A 22165-nucleotide genomic window follows, 5' to 3' on the forward strand; every position below is an offset into this window, starting at 1 on the left:
CGTTGTGTGTTTTGCTACGTACGGTGACAGCCATGATGCCCCAAATCATAGCTTCCAGTTGAGCACCTGTCACAGCAGCGCCTGACCACAGGAGGTTTACACTGGCACTGGCCTCCAAGTCGGCTGCAGCTGGATCCGACTGAGCCCTGGGGGTGACACTTGCAGGCTGCAAGGAACAATGGAAGGGAGGTAGAAATTAATGAAGAGGCAGAGAAGCACCTCACCTTGTTAGTAGCTATAGTTCACCTCTCCCTCATTTAAGACCTCTTTAATACTCAACTCCCTCATCTGTTGAATAGGGTTAATATAGAATCTGCCTTGTGGGATTATTGAATGGATAAAAGGAAATAAGTTCTGCGAAGTAGTTAGAATAGTGCTGGTACATAGGGTGCTCAATAAACATTACTTAACAAGTTAACAGACTTAAAATTGGTTTTAAACAATTATTCTAATATAATTAATACTATTGGCGTTCTTAATACTTCAATTCCTGATGTTCTACATTGGTGCTGAATTATACCTACTACTTTATTTATTTTTTAGAGACGAGGTCTCACTCTGTTACTCAGGCTGGAGTGGTGTGATCACAGCTCACTGCAGCCTTGAATTCCTAGGCTTAAGCAATCCTCCTGCCTCAGCATCCCAAGTAGCTAGGGCTACAGGTGTCTGCCACCATACCCCTTACTAGTGGTTTTTTTTTTGTTTTTTTTTTTCTGAGACAGTCTCGTTCTATGGCCCAGGCTGGAGTGCAGTAGCGTGATCTTGGCTCACTGCAACCTCCGCCTTCCCAGTTCAAGTGATTTTCATGCCTCAGCTTCCCGAGTAGCTGGGATTACAGTCACACGCCAACACACCTGGCTAATTTTTGTATTTTTAGTAGAGATGGTGTTTCACCATTTTGGCCAGGCTGGTCTCAAACTCCTGACCTCAAGCAATCCACCTGCCTCAGCCTCCCAAAGTGCTGGGATTACAGGTGTGAACCACCATGCCCGGCCCCCCTTACTAGTTTTTTATTTCCCTCTACTCCATATATTTCATGAGATGGTGGGTACCCTGAACTCATAGCTCTGTCCTAATAGAAAAAGCATTTGCCTAACATTCAGGAAGCCTCAGCTCTCATTGTGGCTGTCACTCGACAGCCATGCTTCTCAACTGAAGGATGATTTTGTTCCTTAGGTGACATTTGATACAGTTTGGAGACATTTTTGGATGTCACAACTAGGGGAGGGCAGTACCGGTATAAGATCTGTAGGGCTGCTGCTAAACAGCTGATAGTGCATAGGGCAGGTCCCTGCAGCAAAGAATTATCCAGCTGAAAATTTCAGTAGTGCTGAGGGAGAAAAACCCTTCCATAGCTAAATGAAATGGGCAAGTTACATACAGATTTTGGGCCCCAATATGCTCATTTATTAAATGAATATTTTGGGATGAAAGATGTCTGGAGTTCCTTCCAGCCCTAGAATTCCAAATGAATATTTTAGGATCATTGTTCCAGCCATCTAGCCTATAAATGCTGCTGCAAAGTTCCTCTTTTATACACTCAGTGTACTGTGCATTATGATTCCAACACATCAGCAGACCACTCTGTGTATCTAACCATTGAGTGATGGGTATTTTGGTTGTTGTTTGGAGCGGATGCTAACATAAATTGATTTGCTCCAAAAAGCATTTGTATGGATGTCAGTGCTTCAGTAGAGCCCATTAAACAGATACTTACCCACAGCCCCATCATGCAGCTTGGCAGACATGCTGATGATCAGCCTTTCACAGGCACCCAGGAGCACTTGAGGTCCCATTGCTGAGGCAATTTCAACACAGTTGTGAAGCTGATACTCATCTAAGTCCTGCTTGCTGCAGAAATTCTCCAATGAATTGATTTGGGGAATAAGGCCAAACTTTTGAAAGAATGCAAAAAGACTTAACATTCAAACTATCTGCTGTGTAAGATTCTACTTATATATAAAAAAATTAGATCTATGAAAATAATGGTTCGAAGAAGACTCAACCCAATCCTTTAAACTGGTTAGGACTGAAGACTTTAAAGATTTTCAATTTATTTAAGAAATCTTTGAATATTTATATTTCTGGACTTGTGGCAAAGAAAAAAAAGCCTTTATCTTTTTACTGTCATATTTTTTACTTGCTAATACGTTTGTCTAGATTTGAAAGAGTAATAACATCAGGTTGGTCATTTTGAACAACTGGTGTTAAAAGCAGCAGTGAAAATGGGTTTTAATTCAGCAGGTAAGGTCTGGAGACTAAACCTGTGCAGATACATCTCCTCGTCTTCTTTTTGCTTTATCTGTCCTGAAACCAGTTTTCATAGCCCTTTACTTCAACCCTCTTCAGTCTTTCCCTAATTGTCCTTTGACACACCCAGCTGGTGGCATCACAACCCTAGGTGACCAGAGCTGATGCTTGAACAACACAGGTTTGAACTGCACGGGTCCCTTCTATGTGGATTTTCTTCCACCTGCACTACTCCAAGACAGCAAGGCCAAGCCCTCCTCTTCCTCCTCCTCCTCAGCCCACTCAGCGTGAAGATGAAGAGGATGAAGACCTTTGTGATGATCCACTTCCACTTAATGAATATAAACATATTTTCTCTTCCTTGTATTTTCTTAATAACATATTCTTTTCTCTGGCTTACTTTATTGTAGGATATAGTATATCCTACATATACAAAATATATATTAATTGGCTGTACATTATTGGTAAGGCTTTCAGTCAACAGTGGGTGATTAGTAGTTAAGTTTTTGGGGAGTAAAAAAATCATATGTAGGTTTTTGACTGCATGGGGGGGGTTGACACCCCTAACCCCCGAATTGTTCAAAAGTCAACTGTATTTACCAGTGTCTCCTCTTTCTGCTGTACTCTAAGCATATGTTGTTACCTCCTTACTACACAGAGGAAATAGACCCCAGCAAAAGGCCTGGAGCTTCCTACTACCTGCCTCCCAAATTCCAGGCTCTCGAGTCTTACCACCCATCTGGAACATTTAGTGCTCAAGAAGGAAGAGGTATTGGGAGTGGAAGAAGTGTCCCATTGGTAACTCCTCTAACCTCACAAAACTCTTCTGCACATTATTTTTGCTTGCTTTGCTCTCTTCCTCTCAACTCACATTTAAATGTGCTCAAGTCTCTCCCATCTGTAAAATCACCTCCTCAATCATACATATTCCTCTTGCCACTGCCCCTGTCTCTGCCTTTTGACTCCTTGATAGCCAAATTTCTTTAAAAAATCATTTCCTTGCCATCACCCCTGCCTCATCTCCCATTCACCCTTCAAGCCAATGCAATACTTCTCCCCTACCCCATCCCTAAATGTTAGAGTTCCTCAGGGTTCTCTCATCAACCCCCTCCTAACTCCACACCTACTTCCTAGGTGATCTTGGCCGCACTGGGCCACCGTCTGAATGGGTGCCAGCATCTGAATTTACATCTCCTGTGTACCTGTCAGTCGTGGGCTCCAGATCTGCACTGATATCTAATGCCTATTAATTGCCCCACAGGCACTGCAAAACAAACATGTCTGAACTCTACTTTCCTTTCTGTGCTTATTCTTGGTAAACAATGCCACTATCTAACAAGCCGCTCAGTGGAGAAAACTAAAGGAGGTCATCTTTGACACCTGCCTCTTTGCTATCAACACTTTTGCCTAACGCACATCCCACACACATCAAATCACAAGCCTGGCCAATTCCTCCTCTTAGATGTGTCTAGGTCGCATTTATGGTTCTTTGTTCCCCTGCCACTTCCCTAATTCAGGCCACCTGGATGATTACAGTGGCAGCCGAACAGATGGCCCAGCGTCCATTCTTGCCACACCCAATCCACTTTCTACACTAAAGTCAGAGTGATCTTTTTAAATGCAGTTTGTCCAGATAATCTCCTTCTTAAAACTTTTCAGTGGCTTCCCATTGCCTCAGGATAAAAATCTGAACTTATTTATTTATTTTTTTTCATTTTGCTATGTTCCTCCTGCTCATCCTCTCAACCCCATGGTCCTCAATATGGGAGGTACTGCCCCTCTAGGGAGCATTTTGGAAATTTGTGGAGGTGGTTTTAGTTGTCACAGCAATAGAGTGATGTTTATTACAGGCATTTAGCAGGTCGCAGTCAGAAACGTGGGACATTCTCACAAAATGGCCCCTACAGCTTTTGCAAGTTCCATCGGATATTCATGAAGGAGAAAACCCTGTGTATAGTTTGAGTTGAGAGCCTAACTCTATGTTTTTTAAACATGTTTACAACACACTTGCTTTCATGGCTATCTCCCCTGCAGTGATTCTACCTATGCGAGAATCTTCCTGCTTCATTGCGTCTTCTGGTGTATTCATGCCTGTACATGTACACATTGAAGTCTGATGATTTATTTATCCATACTTTCCTTTGTATTAATATTAGCATATTACATTGATGTTATTTGGAAGTCATGTGTCCAGATAGGCTATAGCGCCTATGAATTTCATTTCAGGATGGTAAGGAATATTAGAAAATATTTGTAATAAAAATATTATTAAAAGTTAAAAAAGGGGGCATGGGGTTGGGTCGGATGAGGCTGAGAACGACTGCGAGAGTCACACTGAGCTTTTTGGGTCTGTGCCCTGTCACAGTTCCCAGGACCTCTAACCCCATGCTGTCATTGCCTGCTTGTCTGTGTCTCCACTTCAGAGAATAAGAACAGGGGTGGCAGGGATTGCGCATGTCTTGTTTACACCTATGCCTACCACAGTGTCTAATTTGTAGTAGGAGCTTCATAAAAATTTGTTCAGTAAAGAATATTTACAGGTCTACTACTCTATTCTTAAGTTGACATGAAAATGACTCTGTGCTCTCCAAACACAAACCAAGTGGGGAGAGATGAAGAAGAAAGCCAGATGGGCTGGGGTTGGGGATGAGGGTAGCCAACCAGAGATAATTTACAGCTCTTGGTCTGAGCCACTGATAGTTGGCCATTCTGGGAACTGAGAAGATGGACCAGATGACAAGAGTCCCTGTCAGCTATAGGACTTTTTTTTTTATGGAGTCTTGCTCTGCCGCCCAGGCCTGGAGTGCAGTGGCGCGATCTCAGCTCACTGAAACCTCTGCCTCCAGGTTCAAGTGATTCTCCTGTCCCAGCCTCCCCAAGTAGCTGGGACTACAGGCAAACACCACCACACCCAGCTAATTTTTGTATTTTTAGCAGAGACGGGGTTTTGTCATGTTGGCCAGGCTGTTCTCGAACTCCTGATGTCAGGTGATCCACCCACCTCGGCCTCCCAAAGTGCTGGGATTACAGGCATGAGCCACCGCGCCCGGCCAGCTATAGGATTTTGTAATGCCATGACTCACTTCTTCTACCAGAAACTTCTAAGGACTTTATGTTTACCAAGTATATTCCATTCCATGGTTTAAAAAGAAGAATGGCAGTTTTATATTCTAGAATGCCTAATATATTTTTTACTCTAAACACAGTTTTATAAATGCACATACCATGTAATCTGGGTAACTGAAAACAAATTTCAGTGATCTCACAGCGCTTGCCAAACAAGGCATTTGTGCAGACGGAGCACTGTGGTTAAACAAAGGTTTCCTTTGGTCTTCTTGGTAATGTCCCCTGGTCTTAGATGCAAATGTTAATCTGGCTGCAGAAAAGAATAAACTTGGAAAGGGCTGCGTCCCAAGCAGTCAAGTATCTTATCTTCCCAGAGCAACAAAATTGGTGGTATGGCATTAGTCATGTTAGTCTGTAACAATGAAATGTGCAAGGACTTTCTCCTCCTGGACATTTTGGGTCAGAGACCACAGTGCACACTGTAGGTGCCCGCCCTAGGTCGGCCTTGGCAGGCTGGTGTACTCATCCTGTAGTGGGTGTGGCACTGGCTCCTTAAGGCTCATAGCTGTTCCCTTCTTCAGAAAACTGCACTCAGCCACCTGGTCCAGGGGTTTATGCACTCACAGTGGGGCGGGTGGTGGTGGTGGTGGTGGTGAACCTGTAGCCGAGCATTTATAAGGCACCCCTTTGCCTCCAGGGAGGTTCAACTGGGTGGTGCAATCCAGGCTCCAGAGCTCCAGGTGGCATCAGCCTGAGGCCACACTTCCATGGAGACCACATCCTTGCTTGGTTCCTTCCCCTGTCCTCCCCTATTTTGCTCACTCCTCTCCTCTCAGGAACACACCCTCAATAAATCACATCCACCTGAGTCCCTGTCTCAGCTTCTGCTTTAGGGAATCTGACCTAAAGCAGGTCTGGGCCTCTTCCAAGATTTCTGACAGTTACCAATTATGGGTTATTCTCTTAACTTTTATTCATACTTCAGGTTTTCCATAGCTATATGTAAGAGAATGATCAATTGAAAACTAATCAAATACAATATTTTATTTTATTTTATTTGTTTTTTTGAGACAGAGTCTTGCTCTGTCACCCAGGCTGGATTGTAGTGGCATGATCTTGTCTCACCGCAACCTCTGCCTCCCAGGTTCAAGCGATTCTTGTGTCTCAGCCTCCTGAGTAGCTGGGACCACAGGCATGTGCTACCACACCTGACTTATTTTTGTATTTTCAGTAGAGATGGGGTTTTGCCATGTTGCCTAGTCTGGTCTTGAATATCTGGCCTCAAGTGGTCTGCTTGCCTCAGCCTCTTAAAGTGCTGGGATTATGGGTGTGAGTCACCATGCCCGGCCCAAATGCAATATTTTAAAATTAATTCCAAATTATTTACTTATTGCATCTATTAAACATCATTGCAATGATTTTATATATAAGTCTTTCTTCTGTACTAGGCTGAGAATTATTTTTTAATAAGGAACCATATTTTACACCCCAGGACCAGCATACTTCCTGGCCCATATACACTCAGTGAACGGGTGATGAGTGGATAATTTGGATGAATGCCTTTAGTACAGCATCAAGTGATAATCGTTGGAATTTACAAAGTGTAGAAATATTTAGGATATAGATTGAAAATCAAGAGTATGTCGGGTTTTATAAATTTGAGTTTCCTGATTATTATAATAACAGTAATATCCCTTAGTGATCTAGGACTTCATTAGTTTCTTCCTTTCTCTTTAATTTGCTTGGGTTCCCAATTTTTGGCATTTCCCCTCAAATTAAACCTATCAGATTTGATTTTCTTCCCTTTGTAACTCATATGTTTGTTAATGAGTGCAGTTCTATTTAAAGTTCCTCAGTGGAGAAATGGATTATATGGTTAGGGAAATCATGACAGTTTAAAATTCCCAATGAAGAAGTTTGTTTCTACTTTCTACTTTATTCCTACTATAATACGGTAGAATCTACCAGGTAGATCCTCTCACCTGAACTGTTACAGAGCTTTCTAGGTACAGGATTTATAACACCTTTGATTATGGTTGCCAGATGAAATGTGGCCATAAAGTCTCTGTGCAACTACTCAACTCTGCCTTTTAGCTTGAAAGCAGCCATAGATAATATAGAAACAAATGGGACTGGCGGTGGCCCAATAACACTTTGTTGAGCTGTAGTTTGCCAATTAAGTAATGATATTAGAAGATTCTCACAAATATGCAAAAATGCAATTTTAACAAAGAAATTTTATTTTTATCCATGAAATTACTTTTTAAAAATCCCACACAATTCTATACAATTCTGTTGAAGGTGGGATGAAACTAGTACCTTCATACCACATTAATGATCTTAAAAATTAATTGGGTAGGCTGGGCATTGTGGCTCACGCCTGTAATCCCAGCACTTTGGGAGGCTGAGGCAGGTGGATCACTTGAGGTCAGGAGTTTGAGACCAGCCTGGCCAATGTGGTGAAACCCCATCTCTACTAAAAATACAAAAATTAGCCAGGTGTGTTGGCAGGTGCCTATAATCCCAGCTACTCGGGAGGCTGAAGCAGGAGAATTGCTTGCACTCAGGAGGCGGAGGTTACAGTGAGCCGAGATAGTACCACTGCACTGCAGCCTGGGTTACAGAGAAGATTCCGTCTCAAAAAAGAAAAAAAAATTAATTGGAAAATATGTTCCAGAAAATATTTTGACAAATTATTTCAGAGCCATAACACCTTAGGTAAAGTAGGAAAATACTTTAAAATATTTTTAAAAATATGTATCAAATATACATAGTAGTAATATATATCAAATATATGTATATTTCAAATGCATCAAATATACATATGGATCAAACATGTATCAAATATACGTAGTAGTAAAAAATAGAAGCAACTTATATGACCAGGAATAGGGAAAATAGATAAGTAACTTAAGTAAATCTACTCAATGCCCAACTCTGTCCAGGGACAAGCCTGGGTCTGAAGGACTGCACAGAGTAAGAAGTTTGGAAGGAATGCCAATCGCCCCACTCTGTGGGGGAAAGACGCTGGAAGAAGTCACTCAGGAAGTATGATGCATGGTTTCTGAAGATAAGAAGACTGCATACATACCATAAGAAAATGCTTATGATGAACTGTGAGGTGAAAAAAATTGGCCTACAACATTGTATAAGCACTCTGATTTCAATGATACAAAAGTGTAGGATGTATAAAATGGGAACTTAGAAAATGATACTGATTAATGTGGTTGGATTTCTTCTCCACATTTCCTACACCGCCAGTGTGCTGTCGTGGCTCAGGGCAGGGATGTGGAAGCAGGCAGGGTGGCTCTGATTCTGGACTCCTCACTCACTAGCTCTCTGACCCTGCCACGGGGTCACAGACCACTAGCTCTGTTCCATCATCTGTAAAATTATGAAAGTATACCTACCACACAGGGTTTCTGTGATTAAATAATACGTAAAACACTCCAAACCATTACTGGGACATACTGTTACATAAGATTTGCAGATGCTATTAGGTGGCTTTTATAATTGAGCAAATACATTTACATTTTTAAAGAAATATTTCACTAGCGAGTCTAAAAGTAGTTATAACGGTGCTTAGTAGCAAAGAAAGCACCCACAAAGCTCTGTGATACTTACAGAGTCCACCAGGACGTGTGAATGAGCGTGGGACTCTCCTTCCAAAGGCTGAGAAAAATAGACATCTATGGAATATTGTACATCTGGTTCTAAACAGATGGGTGTGGGAAGCAGCATGATTCTGTATTAAGAAAGATAAAGCAAAAATTCAGACCACAGAAGTACCATTATATTAGCTAAATGGCCATAGTATTTGGTAGCATTGCACTTGTACTGGGCAGTGACCTCCACCGTGAGGCTGAGGCCAGTGTAGGTCTAGACCAGCACAGGTGGGTTGGTTGGATGGTAAAGTCACATTCAGATCCTTTGTGGCTCTTCCATACGATTGTGTGAAGTAGCAAAATCTGAGAAACTATTGGCTATGGTTTGTCATGACAGCTCTGGGGAAAGGATGGGACAGAGGTCCTCATCCCATCTCTCATGCTAACATCAACAGGATCTCAAAAAATCTCAAAAAAAAATTATTTTGCGGCAGGGCGCAGTGGCTCATGCCTGTAATCCCAGCACTTTGGGAGGCCGAGGTGGGCAGATCACGAGTTCGAGACCAGCCTGGCCAACATGGTGAAACTCTGTCTCTATAAAGATACAAAAAGTTAGCCAGGCATGGTGGAATGCTCCTGTAATCCCAGCTACTTAGGAGGCTGAGGCAGGAGAATCACTTGAACCCAGCAGGCAGAGGTTGCAGTGAGCAGAGATCGTGCCATTGCACTCTAGCCTGGGCAACAGGGCGAGACTCCAACTCAAAAAAAAAAAATTATTTTGCCACAAGTTTCTGTTGAGGCAAAATCAGCGGCCTCAAAATTAGCAGTCTTTTACCTCAAAGACTCTCATCTATTGAGAGTAATCAAGCTGAATGTTTTACTCTTATTCTTGCTGCATTTTGCTTTCTTACATTTCAAAGCCACCTGGGGACCAGAAAAGGAACATTCAATATTTAGAGTCAGGATATCCTGGCTAGAATCCTGGTTCTGCTACACGTTAGCAATGAGTTTTCGGTAAGCCATTTAAGTATTCTCCTTCTCAATTTCTTCTTCATCTGATGAAGACAAAACCTGCCGTATTGAGTTGTTATGAAGATTAAAAGTGATATTAAATGTAATGCATAATGCAATACACAGTAAGTGCTTAATATATGTTATAGTTTTCTTCAGTCTTCCTCTTTCCCCACTTAGTTCCCAGAAACAAATTACTGATAAGTGAACAAAATTCTAAGAAGCTTCCAATGTTTGAGGACAGGTCTGAAACATACCTGGTAGCCACTGGTAAGGCAAAAGACTGAGGCTTTGACTGTGGAGTCTTGGGTATGCAGTGCTCACTCCCTCCAGGGGGGTTCACCACGATCTGGACAGTCCAGTCAGCTGCAGACTAGACAGGCATGACATTAAGGCATGTCACTGCAAGGAAGCAGGAAAATGTTTTGCACTTACACACATATAGCTAATGGAAAGTGCATGGACTTGAATTTGCAACCCCTAGGCCAGTTGGCAAAGAGTTTTGGAGTTGAAAGAGTCTTAGAGGTTCACTCTCAGGCCCAACTCTCTGATGCCTGAATTGTGATCCAGGCAGAAAAAGCATTGTTTCTCATGGGCTGATGAGCCTGGAAAAACTATAACTCTCCTGACAAGCCTAATCCTCAACCCCCATTTCCTGGGGAGTTGACTCATTCATCATGGCTCTGGATCACAGAACAAATAATAATAATTTGGAATCCTTTACAAAAGGAATCTATATATTGGGGAGATATGAAAATTAGCTCTATTCTGAAGCTTACAATTTGGAAAAGCTTTTTTAAGGTGTCAGGGCCATATTCTCTCTACAGATAAATGAATCTACATATATTTTTAATGGCTTTCTTATCATATTCACTGAGCCAAAGTTCATTGAAGTTCCTTGGCTTTCGCTTGTAAGTAAGAAATAGAGAATTATGTCCTATCACACATTTCAAAGCAGATCAGCTGCTCTGGGCATGTGATGCACTGTGAGAGCCTCCAGAATGTGGTCCCTAGTGGGGATTGGGAGCCTCTAAGACCACACCCCCCTCCAGCCATATCGAACATGTTTCAAAGTAGATGTTCAGTGGGTTTCAGATCCAAAGGAAGGTTAGGAACTATTGGTGTAAACCAACTATTTTTCTAATTTGGCTTCTATTCTGTTTCAGATATTTCTTAAAAGGTGGGCATCAGGGGGTCTAGTAGTGGGAAACAAGAGGGGCAGTTTGCTTTTTGTCTTTGTCTTGTTGCAGGTTAAGATGCAAATGCAAACAAATGCCTCTGCTGTATCACCTGTGAGTCTGAATCTCTGCACATGTGTTGGTTTATTAAATTTTTAGAAGAAAAATACCAGGAGGGCAGGATTTGTGTTATTTTGGTTATTTTTCTTATACAAACAGTCACCACTTCCTTAAACCTGGCACCTTAAATCTGTAACTCCAACTGTAGCTTCTCTCCATGGGATACAGCATGCATGCCATGCATATGGTTCACTGTGCTGCTTCAATATCTTTAGGAAACCCTTGGGTTTATAATGCTCCCCAGATGTTCACTTTTTACAAATCCTTTTCTGATGAACCTATTCTAGCAAGGCTGAAATGGAAACAGTTCAAGAATGTATTTCTGTCAGCTTTTCACCACCGAAGTTGGAGAGTTAAAGGATATCCGGGTTTCATAGCGAATGGCAATGGTGAAGTCCACAGGAAAGGGAATGTTGTTGACAGCAAATCTCAAGCCAGCCCCAGGGAGAACCCTGGCAAATCCAGGTCCAGTCCATGTAACCGGGTTCCCAGGAACTGGCTCTCCTAAAACAACGTGAACAGCAGGACTCTGGCCAAAAGTCTCCGAGCCCTAAAATGGGAGAGGAATGTAAATAGCTTTGCCCACAGTCAAGGCCTGAAAGAGTTCAAGAAAACCAGTCTCCCACTGCACCACCCCCTGTATTTTCTGCTGTGTATATGATTCATATGAGTCACAGATAAATTATGCTAAGCAGGATACAGTCCAGAATCCAGCTGAGAATAATGTGCTAATACTGCAGCTTTGGAACATATGTTACTGTATAGAATGATTGATTTGAAAGCAGTGTTCCGGGAAGTGACTTTAATTTTAAGTACCCCTTGTGCTAATGAACTGAGCAAATTCCACATTGATAACCTTGGGTTTTCTTGGATATGACTGCGGAGTTCTTCCCAAAATATGGAGGCTATTCCCACGCCCACTTTACGGATTTTGCCTAATTGGGCACGACAATGAGAAAACCCACATGGATTTATTTTCTAGATATTTCTTCCATGCAAAATGAGAAATGCTCTTCTTCTATCTGCTTGGGAGCATGTAAGTATAAAACTCCTAACATGATTAATTAGAATCCCTGACGGTCTCTATACTGGATGTCAGCCTGAGGCCATCTGGACCCTGTAGATAAAACCTCTTTAATTACTTTTTGCATCTGCCTCTCCACACTCACAGCCTCCGCTCAAATTCCTCCTCTTGTTACTTTTGCCTGTGTTGCTGCAATAGTCTCTTGGTGCTGCTCTCTTCTCTCTCTCTGGTCCAATATATATCATGTACTGCTGCCAACCAAGCATCTCAAACTCTTTCTAACCGCCAACAGAATAATGCCCAAGTTACTTAGCCTGGAGTTCTAGTTGCTCTGTGATCTACCCCAAACTGCCCTTCATTTGATAAATGTTTAGTAACAATTATGTGCCAGCTCCTGAATTAGGAATGCAAAATAAATAGGACAGAGCCTCTGCCACAGAGGAGTTTAGAATCTCACATCTGAGGCAGAAATGTAAATAAGAAATTGTACTGTCAGATTGGGTTTTAACGGACAGAGGTATATGTAAAGTCATCCATATACAATGTTTTTCAAACATTAAAAAAAAAAAAAAAAAAAAACCCTTGTAAGGCTGAGTGCGGTGGCTCAGGCCTGTAATCCTAGCACTTTGGGAGGCCTAGGCGGGTGGATCACGAGGTCACGAGTCAGAGATCAGCCTGGCCAACATGGTGAAATCCCGTCTCTACTAAAAATACAAAAATTAGCTGGGAGTGGTGGGGTGCGCTTGTAGTCCCAGCTACTCGGAAGGCTAAGACAGGAGAGTCGCTTGAACCTGGGAGGCAGAGGTTGCAGTGAGTCAAGATCGCGCCACTGCACTCCAGCCTGAGTGACAGGGCGAGACTCTGTCTCAAATAAGATAAAATAAAATAAAATAAAATACCCTTGCAATTGCAGTAGACACGGTAGGTGCCCCTCCCAGATCTCCTTCAGCTGTTTGGTGCACCCATCCCCCAGTTGCTGTGTGTGTGGCTTCTGACAGCTCACAGTTGACCCTTGCTCTGGAGGATTGCTCTTTCATATCTCCCTCCCTAACCACCCACACAACCTCTGGGAGCTCACAGCCAATGACTGACTGATACAAGGCTGACCAGGTTGTCTCAAAGGGCAGGACAACTTTGCCTCCAGTGTATGCCCCTGAGCTCCTCTGAGGATCAATTCAAGGTTTGTTTTACCTGAGACCACGTCTCGCTCTGCTCTTTCCTTTTCTCCATCTTTTCTCCTTCACTCTCTTAAGAGTATTCCTGAAGAACATTTCCTTAATAAATCACTTGCAGTTGAATCCCATCTTAGGCTCTCCTAGGGCACCTGACTTGACATAATTAATGCCAGTTTACCTAAAAGTAGATCCTAAGATGCAGTTCTGGAGGTGGATAATTTACTGTTTGACTGGCAGTGAGGACCGTGGTGGGTGACATGCACTGATGATCCCTGGCATGATGTAGTGATACAGTTGCTAAAACTGTCACCTGTGGAGAAATGGGACAGAATATAGGCAGGGAAGGGGAGGCACTGACTTGAGCAGTATTTCTGGCACTGCAAGATCCCGGAAGCATCTGCATCCTTTAATGTTCCAGTAAGAACTGTGGAAATGGGTGGCTGTTGCTGAATGTCTTTGATGAGAGAAAATGACAGGGTAAGGACAATCAATCACCAATGTAAAGCAAAGTGTGAGAATCAGAGGGCCTCCTTAGGGGCGTGTTTAAAGAGACTCTCATCTCCTCAAACTAGAGGGCAAGAAGAGCTGAAGATTCTTCACAAGCATTAATTGTAAGAGTTGCAGAACTTCAGCCGGATGCAGTGGCTCACGCCTGTAGTCCCAGGACTTTGGGAGGCCGAGGTGGGTGGATCACAAGGTCAGGAGATCGAGACCATCCTGGCTAACACAGTGAAACTTTGTCTCTACTAAAAATACAAAAAATTAGCCAGGCATGGTGGCAGGCACCTGTAGTCCCAGCTACTCGGGAGGCTGAGGCAGGAGAATGGCATGAAGCCGGGAGGCAGAGCTTGCAGTGAGCTGAAATAGCACCACTGCGCTTCAGCCTGGGTGAAAGAGTGAGACTCCGTCTTAAAAAAAAAAAAAAAAATACAGTTGCAGAACTTCAGAGAAGAGGCTGAATTACCAGCCTAGGTAAATTACTTCTACAAAGATAACTGTCTGTTGGGGAAGGGGGCATACCCATAATCTTTCAGTATTAGTGGATACAGGACCTAAGCTTATGCTGATAAACAGGTATCCAAAGTGCCACCATGGTCCCCTTGTTAGAACAGGGACATATGTGGGTCAGGTAATAAATGGACTGCTGGCTCAGGTGCCTTTCATAGCGACTTCACTGGATTTACAGAACCACCTATTGATAATTTTCTTCAATTCTTGAATATATACAATGGAATGAACCTGCTTTTCAGTTGGCACTGGTTCTTTGACCTGTAGGGTAAGAGCTCTTGTAGTAGGAAAAGCCAGGTAAAATCCTGTAAAATGAGCCCCCTGCCCCACCCCCAAGCCAAGACAGTACATAAAAACACTATTGCAAATCAGAGGCATCCTCAAGAGTGCCACTCTCAAGACTTAAAGGATGAATTTGTGGTGGTTCCCATCATATCCCCATTTAAAGCACCAGTCTTGTTTCTGCAGTCATTGGATGGATCACTGGCAGATGGAAGTCAATTACCACAAATTTAACTGTGGTATAGTCCCACTTGCAGCTGTTGGGTTGGATGGAGTGTCTTTACTAGAGCAGATTAATACAGCCTCTGGAAAATGCTATGTAGATATTGATATGCAAAAATGTTTTCTCTTCCATACTTTTAAGGAAAAAGGAACATCGTCAGTCCTTTGATGTTTCCACATTGTCTGCAAATGTGGTGGGGTGGAATGGTTGGGCTCTATTTTCCAACAAGGGCAAGTGGGTTCCTTCTGTAGTCTGAGAGTGCTGAGAAGAATACTTGGGAAGGGCAAGAGTGTATGTTCACAGTCTTGCTCCGGGCCTATTTTAATTCTCTTGTTCTCTGTCACAATATAGCCCAAAAGGATCTGGACCATCCATATATTCTATGAAATACCACATTAATCCCCTACATCGAGGGCTAGTGAAGTGGGTGCCTGGGCCCAAGTTGATATTACATGGCTTCCTACAGTGAGAACCAGCCGTTCTGTGGCCTTGGCAGCACCCTTTTCTGAGGGCTGATTCACCAAGGTGGGAAAACATAATATCTCCTCTGCACAATAGATCCACTTTCCAGCAAAACAAGTTCAGCAGTGGTCATGTGATTTTGGGATTCACTGCTCTTACACAAACCATACTACCTGGAAGATGCTGACCTGAGATGGCAGTGGAATGGGGTCCCTTAAAGATGCAGCTGAAGCATTAGCTTCACAAACTTGGAAATGAAACCCCAGGAGATGGGCCAGCGTTCTTTGGGAAGTTATGTACTCCTTAAATCAAGGCATTTATTTGATGCTGTGTCCCTAACAGATAGAATACATGGGCTTGGGAGAACCAAGTAGGATTAGCCATGCCCACTACCACTCCCAGTGACCATGGGAATCTGGGCTTCTTGTCACTGTAACGTTAGGCTCTGTGGGTCTAGAGGTCTTGATTCTTGGAGGGGGACAGAATTCCTTCTGCTAATCTTAAAGCTATGGCTGCTACATGGTCTCTTGGGCTCCTCATGCCAGCAGACCAGTAGTCACAAGAAGGAATTACCATAACTATAGGGCTGTGGCTATATCATGGGGACACAAGGAATATGTATGGCACTGACGTGATCCACTGGGGCACCTTTAGTGCTCCCATACATGTGGTCTGATAAGGCATGCAACGCAGGGGCTCCAGCCCATGAGGGATGAGAGTGTGAGTCATCTCATTCAGAAGTGCCAGTTGAGGATAAGGGGAATCTAGAATGCGTAGAGAGGAGGGAGGGAGATGGTATCAGTTATAGCCTTGGTACCAACTGCAGCAGCCAGAGGCTGTAGTTTGTCTCACTAGTGTCATTTTGTAAATTTCCTCAGGAATTATGACTAATCAGAATCCTGGAGAAGCTGTGCCTGCATGGAGTGAACTTAATGTAAGAAGCAAATGGACAGGGCCAGCTTCATGGTTACCTAGGAGCACCCCCCAACCCCCCAAAGAAAGCCCCTATGCTTGATTTGATGCTTTGCTGTCACCATCTTGATATAGTTAATAATTTTATTTCTTTGAACTTGTTCTGTAAGTGAAGTTTTTTGGGACAGTGGAGCATGCACGTGAGCAGAAGAGATATGCACGTCATTTGTGTCTGCTTCCTTGTTGCCCCATTTGCAGATAGTGCACATCACGGCCAATGAACACAGAATTCTGGTGGACCTACTATGCCTGGGAGTTCAGTGAGACTCAAAGTGAGTGCAAGGTAAGTGTGTTACTAACGTGATCGAGTTAGCAGGAGTGCCGATAGCTCTGAGAAGCCGAGCTTTCTGTTAGAACCAGACTTGTTTTGAATGCAGAAAGAAAGGCATTCCAAGAAACATAAACAACCAAGGAATCCTTTTTTTTTTTTTGAGACAGGGTTTTGCTCTGTCACCCAGGCTGGTGTGCAGTGGCATAATCACAGCTCTCTGCAGCCCTGACCTCCTGGGCTCAAGTTATCCTCCCACCTCAGCCTACTGAGTAGTTGGGACCACCAGCATACATCATCACACCCAGCCAATTTTTTATTTTTTTGCAGAGATGGGGTCTCAAATCTAGTCTAGTCTCAAACTCCTGGGCTCAAGTAATCCTCCCATCTCAGCCTCCCAAAGTGCTGGGATCACAAGTGTGAGCCACCATGCCAGGCCCCATATATTTTCTTATTCATGTGACTTCCCTGCATTAGCCAACTACTTCCACTGAAAAGGATGACTAGAAGGAAAGAGAAAGTCAGGACAACCCACAGTTTCATTTCCTTTCAGTCCTTCCTTACTCATCAGTATGCTGAAGGTAGAGTGCTGGTTGAACACATAGCAGGAAGTGAAATGAAAACAGTTGACTTAGTTTTGTGCAGTGTTCTCACAGTACTGTTAAGAATGAAATACATATGTATATATGACTACAAAATGACAATGTGAATATGAATACAAATTTTGTAATTTCAGTGATTCCATGTGTGAGTTGAAACGTTCTTATGTTTGCAGTTAAAATTGGCACTGCACTCTGCAAAGATGAATGGTACAATTCATACTAATAATTTTAAATTTTAATAAATCTTTACATAGAATGACATTGAACAGCAAATAACAAAATGCTCTGACAAACTGAGAGAAAGACCATGAAAGAAAGTATAAAGCTTTATATTTTAGTACTTTCAATGGCCCTGTGTTTCCTTCTGATTTTAGAACACAAGCTCTGCATTTTTATTTTTTTATTTTTATGTATTTTTTTTTGAGATGGAGTCTAGCTCTGTCGCCCAGGCTGGAGTGCAGTGGCGTAATCTTGGCTCACTGCAAGCTCCGCCTCCCGGGTTCACACCATTCTCCTGCCTCAGCCTCCCAAGTAGCTGGGACTACAGGCGCCCACCACACCTGGCTAATTTTTTGTATTTTTAGTAGAGACGGGGTTTCACCGTGTTAGCCAGGATGGTCTCGATCTCTTGACCTCATGATCCGCCCGTCTTGGCCTCCCAAAGTACTGGGATTACAGGCGTGAGCCACTGCGCCCAGCCCTGCATTTTTATTTTGCGCTGGGCCCTGCAGGTGGGTCCAAGCATGCAATGAGTAGGTGTTGTAGGTGCTGTTGTTCTGCTGCCAGATCCCCTTTACTGGGTTAGTGCATGCAGCTGCCAGCTCCTGGGACTGTTGCTGCTATGGCTCCTGACCCCTTCTCTTGGGCCTTGCTCTTGGTTGATGGGAGCCACCTCACCTGGAAGGTTACCTGCGTCTGCCCTGGCAGTCCAGCACCAATGACTGACTAATGCAGGAATGCAACAGGCCAGCCCTGTGCCTCAGTGGGTGACAACTCTGTGGTGTAATTTATGCTTCAGAGCTTCCCTGGGGGATGAGACCCAAAGCTAAACTTGACCCTTGACCCCATACCTGCCTCCCCCTTTCTCATTTCCTAGCCTACTTCCCTCACTCCATTATAGGTTTTTCTTGACATACGTTCCCACAATAAAACACATGCACCTGAATCCCTGTTGTCATCTGCTTCCAGGAACCCAACCTAAGACAGTGACACTGTACACATGCACACATACACACATTTATATAAAACTGAAAAAAATTTCACAAAAATATGACTATTTTGTATTCTTCTCTTGTACTAAACTGACCCACTAAACTGGTCCCATGGCCTACTTATTAATTGGCATGGCCTACAATTTGAAAAATTATGGCTCTATGGAACCCCAGAGATGAAAACAATTATGTCCAGATGTCAGGGTAGGAACTGTCAGAGAAAAATCTGAGTTGGGCTTTAAGGGATGAGAAGAAGTTTCCCCAATCAATAACACAGATGTGGTCATTTCAAAGAGAGGAGTATGTTGTGGATGCTTAAAGCAGGGTTTCTCAGAGTGCTGTCATGAACCACCCATATTAGAATCACCTTGGGGCACATGGCAAACATGCAGGTTTCTTGGCCAGCCTCAGATTCCTGGATGTGGTATCTCCCCAGGTCAGACCTGGAATCTGGATTTTAAATAAACTCCCTAGGTAACATGCACAGTAAAAATTGAGGATCACTGAGGGAATTAGGGGAGGGGAGTAGCGACTCAGGTGGACTTCAGATTGAGGAGAGCCACTTCTAGCCTAGAAGTCAGAGAAGGCCTCATGGGGCTGTAGCATAGGAATAGAAACAAGTAGGAGAAAGCAAGTCCCCATGACTGGCGCACATGATCCTGGTAGGGGGAGCAATGCCCACGAAGCCTTCTCTGAACTTCTCAGCTGGGGTATTTCTCCATAATCTGAAGTCCATATCATGTTACATGCAGCTGTTTCATGACCCTTAGCCCACCCCACCACACATTAGCCATTTGTGTCCACGGCTCCTTCCCACTACAATGAGGGCAGTCTCCATGTTTAAGTGTTTCTGTTTTCTTTCATTCAGCCATTTTATTCACTTGAGAAGGTCTCTTATGTGTAAGAGGTACTGGGTTTGGGAACAAGACAGCCAACGTCTGCTTTCATTTGCTTCTCCAACATACCCATTTGTGCATATGCACACAGGAAGGCTCAGTAATAATCTCAGTAAAGCTAATAAATGAAGGAATGAACCAACCTAAAAACAAGCCTACGTGAATAACAAGGGATGGCTACAAGGTCTTCTGGACTCTTTGGAGCTTCTATAGCCATGGGAGGCTGGGCCGTGAGGAAGTGGCATCATTCTGCCACTGATACCAGCACTGACCAACTGCAACTGTCTCAAAGTCTGAGGCACAGATACAGCACCAACCCAGGGGCCATCAGTGTGTCTTTCCTTCTCCATGTAAGAGGAGAGCCACTCCTCAGCACTTTACCTCTCCTTACTAAAATGACAAGAAATTGTGAATTCACAGCGTCCAACTGTCTAACCCTTCAGAACCCAGATTTCTAGAAATTATTTGTTTTGCAAAGAAATAAAGCTATTGATGTTTTTCCCCAGAGGCTCTGATTTCTTTGGGCTTGGTTTTTCCTTTCCTCCATTTCTATTCATGAGGGTAATAAGAGCTTTTACTAACTGAGTACATGCATGGACCAAGCACAGTTGTAAGTGCATTCATTACCATATCATTCATTTACGGCATGTGACTGTGGCCATTCATAAATGGTTTACCTCACTCTGCTCATCAGCATGTAAGCTTTGCTTCTGATGTCTCTTCAGTATTATCTTTTCTTTGTCAATTAGGAAATCACTTCCTTGTTGCTGGAAATACACATCACATTCCAGGCAAAGCTGTTGCTAAAACCTTTTTTTTTTTTTTTTTTTTTTGGGAGACAGAGTCTCCCTCTGTCACCCAGGCTGGAGTGCAATAGCATGATCTCAGCTCACTGCAACCTCTGCCTCCTGGGTTCAAGTGATTCTTGTGTCTCAGCCTCCCGAGTAGCTGGGACTACAGGCGTGTGCCACCACGCCCAGCTAATTTTTGTATTTTTAGTAGAGACGGGGTTTTGCCATGGTTGGCCAGGCTAGTCTCAAACTCCTGACCTCAGGTGACCTGCTCGCCTCAGCCTCTCAAAGTGCTGGGATTACAGGCATGAGCTACCACGCCTGGCCTAACGTCTTAAAAAGAAATGACAGTTTAAGTACCCATCAGAAGTATTAATTATACCATGGACCAAGAGGTTCAGATTATTCCACCAGTGAGCCATGGAGAAAGTTAATTGTAATTCTTCTTAGTTCTGCAGTTAGAATGTTGAAACAATTCTTCATAAGATGCAGTTGGGTTTGCTTTTATTCATATTCATAGTTTCATCTCCAACCTTTCTCTTCTCTCTGTTACCTCTTAACTTAGGTCCTTATTTGTTCCTGTCTGGACTAGTGCAGTCTGTCCAGAAATGGGCTTCACTTCTGTTAGATTAAGTTTGTAAGAACACTGAGGATGGCCTCCGTCACATTATTCTCTTGCACAGAAGGTGTACGGTGAACACATCTGACAGCAATAATTTAAGCATACCCTGAGAATGACCCTATGGTCTAAAAGGAATGTGTGTTTAGAGTTCCCAGCTAAGGAATCTGGGAGTAGCCAACCTGGAGATTCATTCCTTATCTCTGAGGAACATCTGAACCTCTGGCCCATCCTGTGGAATACAGGCCATACAGGGGTTTGAGGCCCTTTGTTTTGGGTTAAATGAAGGTTGCATGGAAGAGGTTGCTAGGGGGAGGGTACTAGGTGAAAATGCTATATAAACTACACTTTCTTTAATAGCAGTGCTCCTGTCTAGCCTGCTGCCAATGGACCCCCTGTATGTAAGTTCCCTCAATCATCCCTATGTCTCATTCGCTGGCTCTGGGTGTCTTCTTCGGTCTCTTTGAACATGGTGCAGTATCTATTGAGGTCAATAGGGGCCCAGCATGACAGAAGGCTTCAATGAGTTCTCAATGCACAAAAAATAAAGTTTAGCCTCCTTAGCAGGAGACTATAATTTTATTTTACAATAGCTCTTCTCTATTTACACTCCCTGCTGTACCTGTGACTATACCTGCCTTGGTTCTCCTCTGAACTGTTATTTATAACTTGTTCTGGCTAGACTGTCTTCTCATAAAGTCTCACTCATGGCTTAGAAATCCTAATATACTTACTGATTCTCCTTATCATTTGTCACTGGCCCATCCTAAGCTATCTATGTAAATGTGTTAGCTGTAGTAAAAACTCCTGGAGCCAGTGACCCTAACTAATCCTTATCTATACTATCCTTAGCCTGGAGCTCAGCTTTGTGTGCACGTTATACAACATCTTAACGGGTTAAGAGGAAGAGTTGTGTTTGTTTTTTTGAGACATGGTCTTGCTCTGTTGCCCAGGCTAGAGTGCAGTCGTACGACCACAGCTCACTGCAGCCTCAACCTCCCAGGCCCAAACTATCCTTCTACCTCAGCTTCCTGAGTAGCTGGGATTATAGGCATGTGCCACCATACCCAACTATTTTATTGTCATTGTTTTTGTTGATATGGGATCTCACTATGTTGTCCAGGGTGGTCTTAAACTCCTCGACTCAAGTGATCCTCCTGCCTTGGCCTCCCAAAGTGCTGGGTTATAGATGTGAGCTACTGTGCCTGGCCAAGAGTAAGAGTTTTGAAACCAGACGCACCTGGGTTTCAATCCAGTCTCCCCCAACCCCACTATCTACTAGATGTATGACTTTGAGTGACTTACCTAACCTCTCTAATGTTTTTTCCTCATCTGGGAATTAGGGATAATAGGTTATTTGGAGTGTTAAATGAGATAATGTATGTAAAGGGCAAAGCATAGC

General features: G+C 43.3%; 1 protein-coding gene across 1 annotated transcript in view; it reads right to left on the reverse strand.

The window, feature by feature from the left end:
* Positions 1-22165, reverse strand: part of LAMB4 (laminin subunit beta 4) — a 98998-nt gene that overhangs the window by 43682 nt on the left and 33151 nt on the right. Inside the window, exons 14-18 of the mRNA XM_054494253.2 lie at positions 11597-11780; positions 10190-10307; positions 8941-9061; positions 1718-1895; positions 23-166 (exon numbers count right to left, since the gene is read on the reverse strand). Of these exons, the coding sequence (XP_054350228.1) occupies positions 23-166; positions 1718-1895; positions 8941-9061; positions 10190-10307; positions 11597-11780 (745 nt within the window). The remainder of the gene's footprint in view (positions 1-22; positions 167-1717; positions 1896-8940; positions 9062-10189; positions 10308-11596; positions 11781-22165) is intronic.

This window comes from Pongo pygmaeus, chromosome 6 (assembly GCF_028885625.2).
Source record: "Pongo pygmaeus isolate AG05252 chromosome 6, NHGRI_mPonPyg2-v2.0_pri, whole genome shotgun sequence".
Taxonomy (NCBI): domain Eukaryota; kingdom Metazoa; phylum Chordata; class Mammalia; order Primates; family Hominidae; genus Pongo; species Pongo pygmaeus.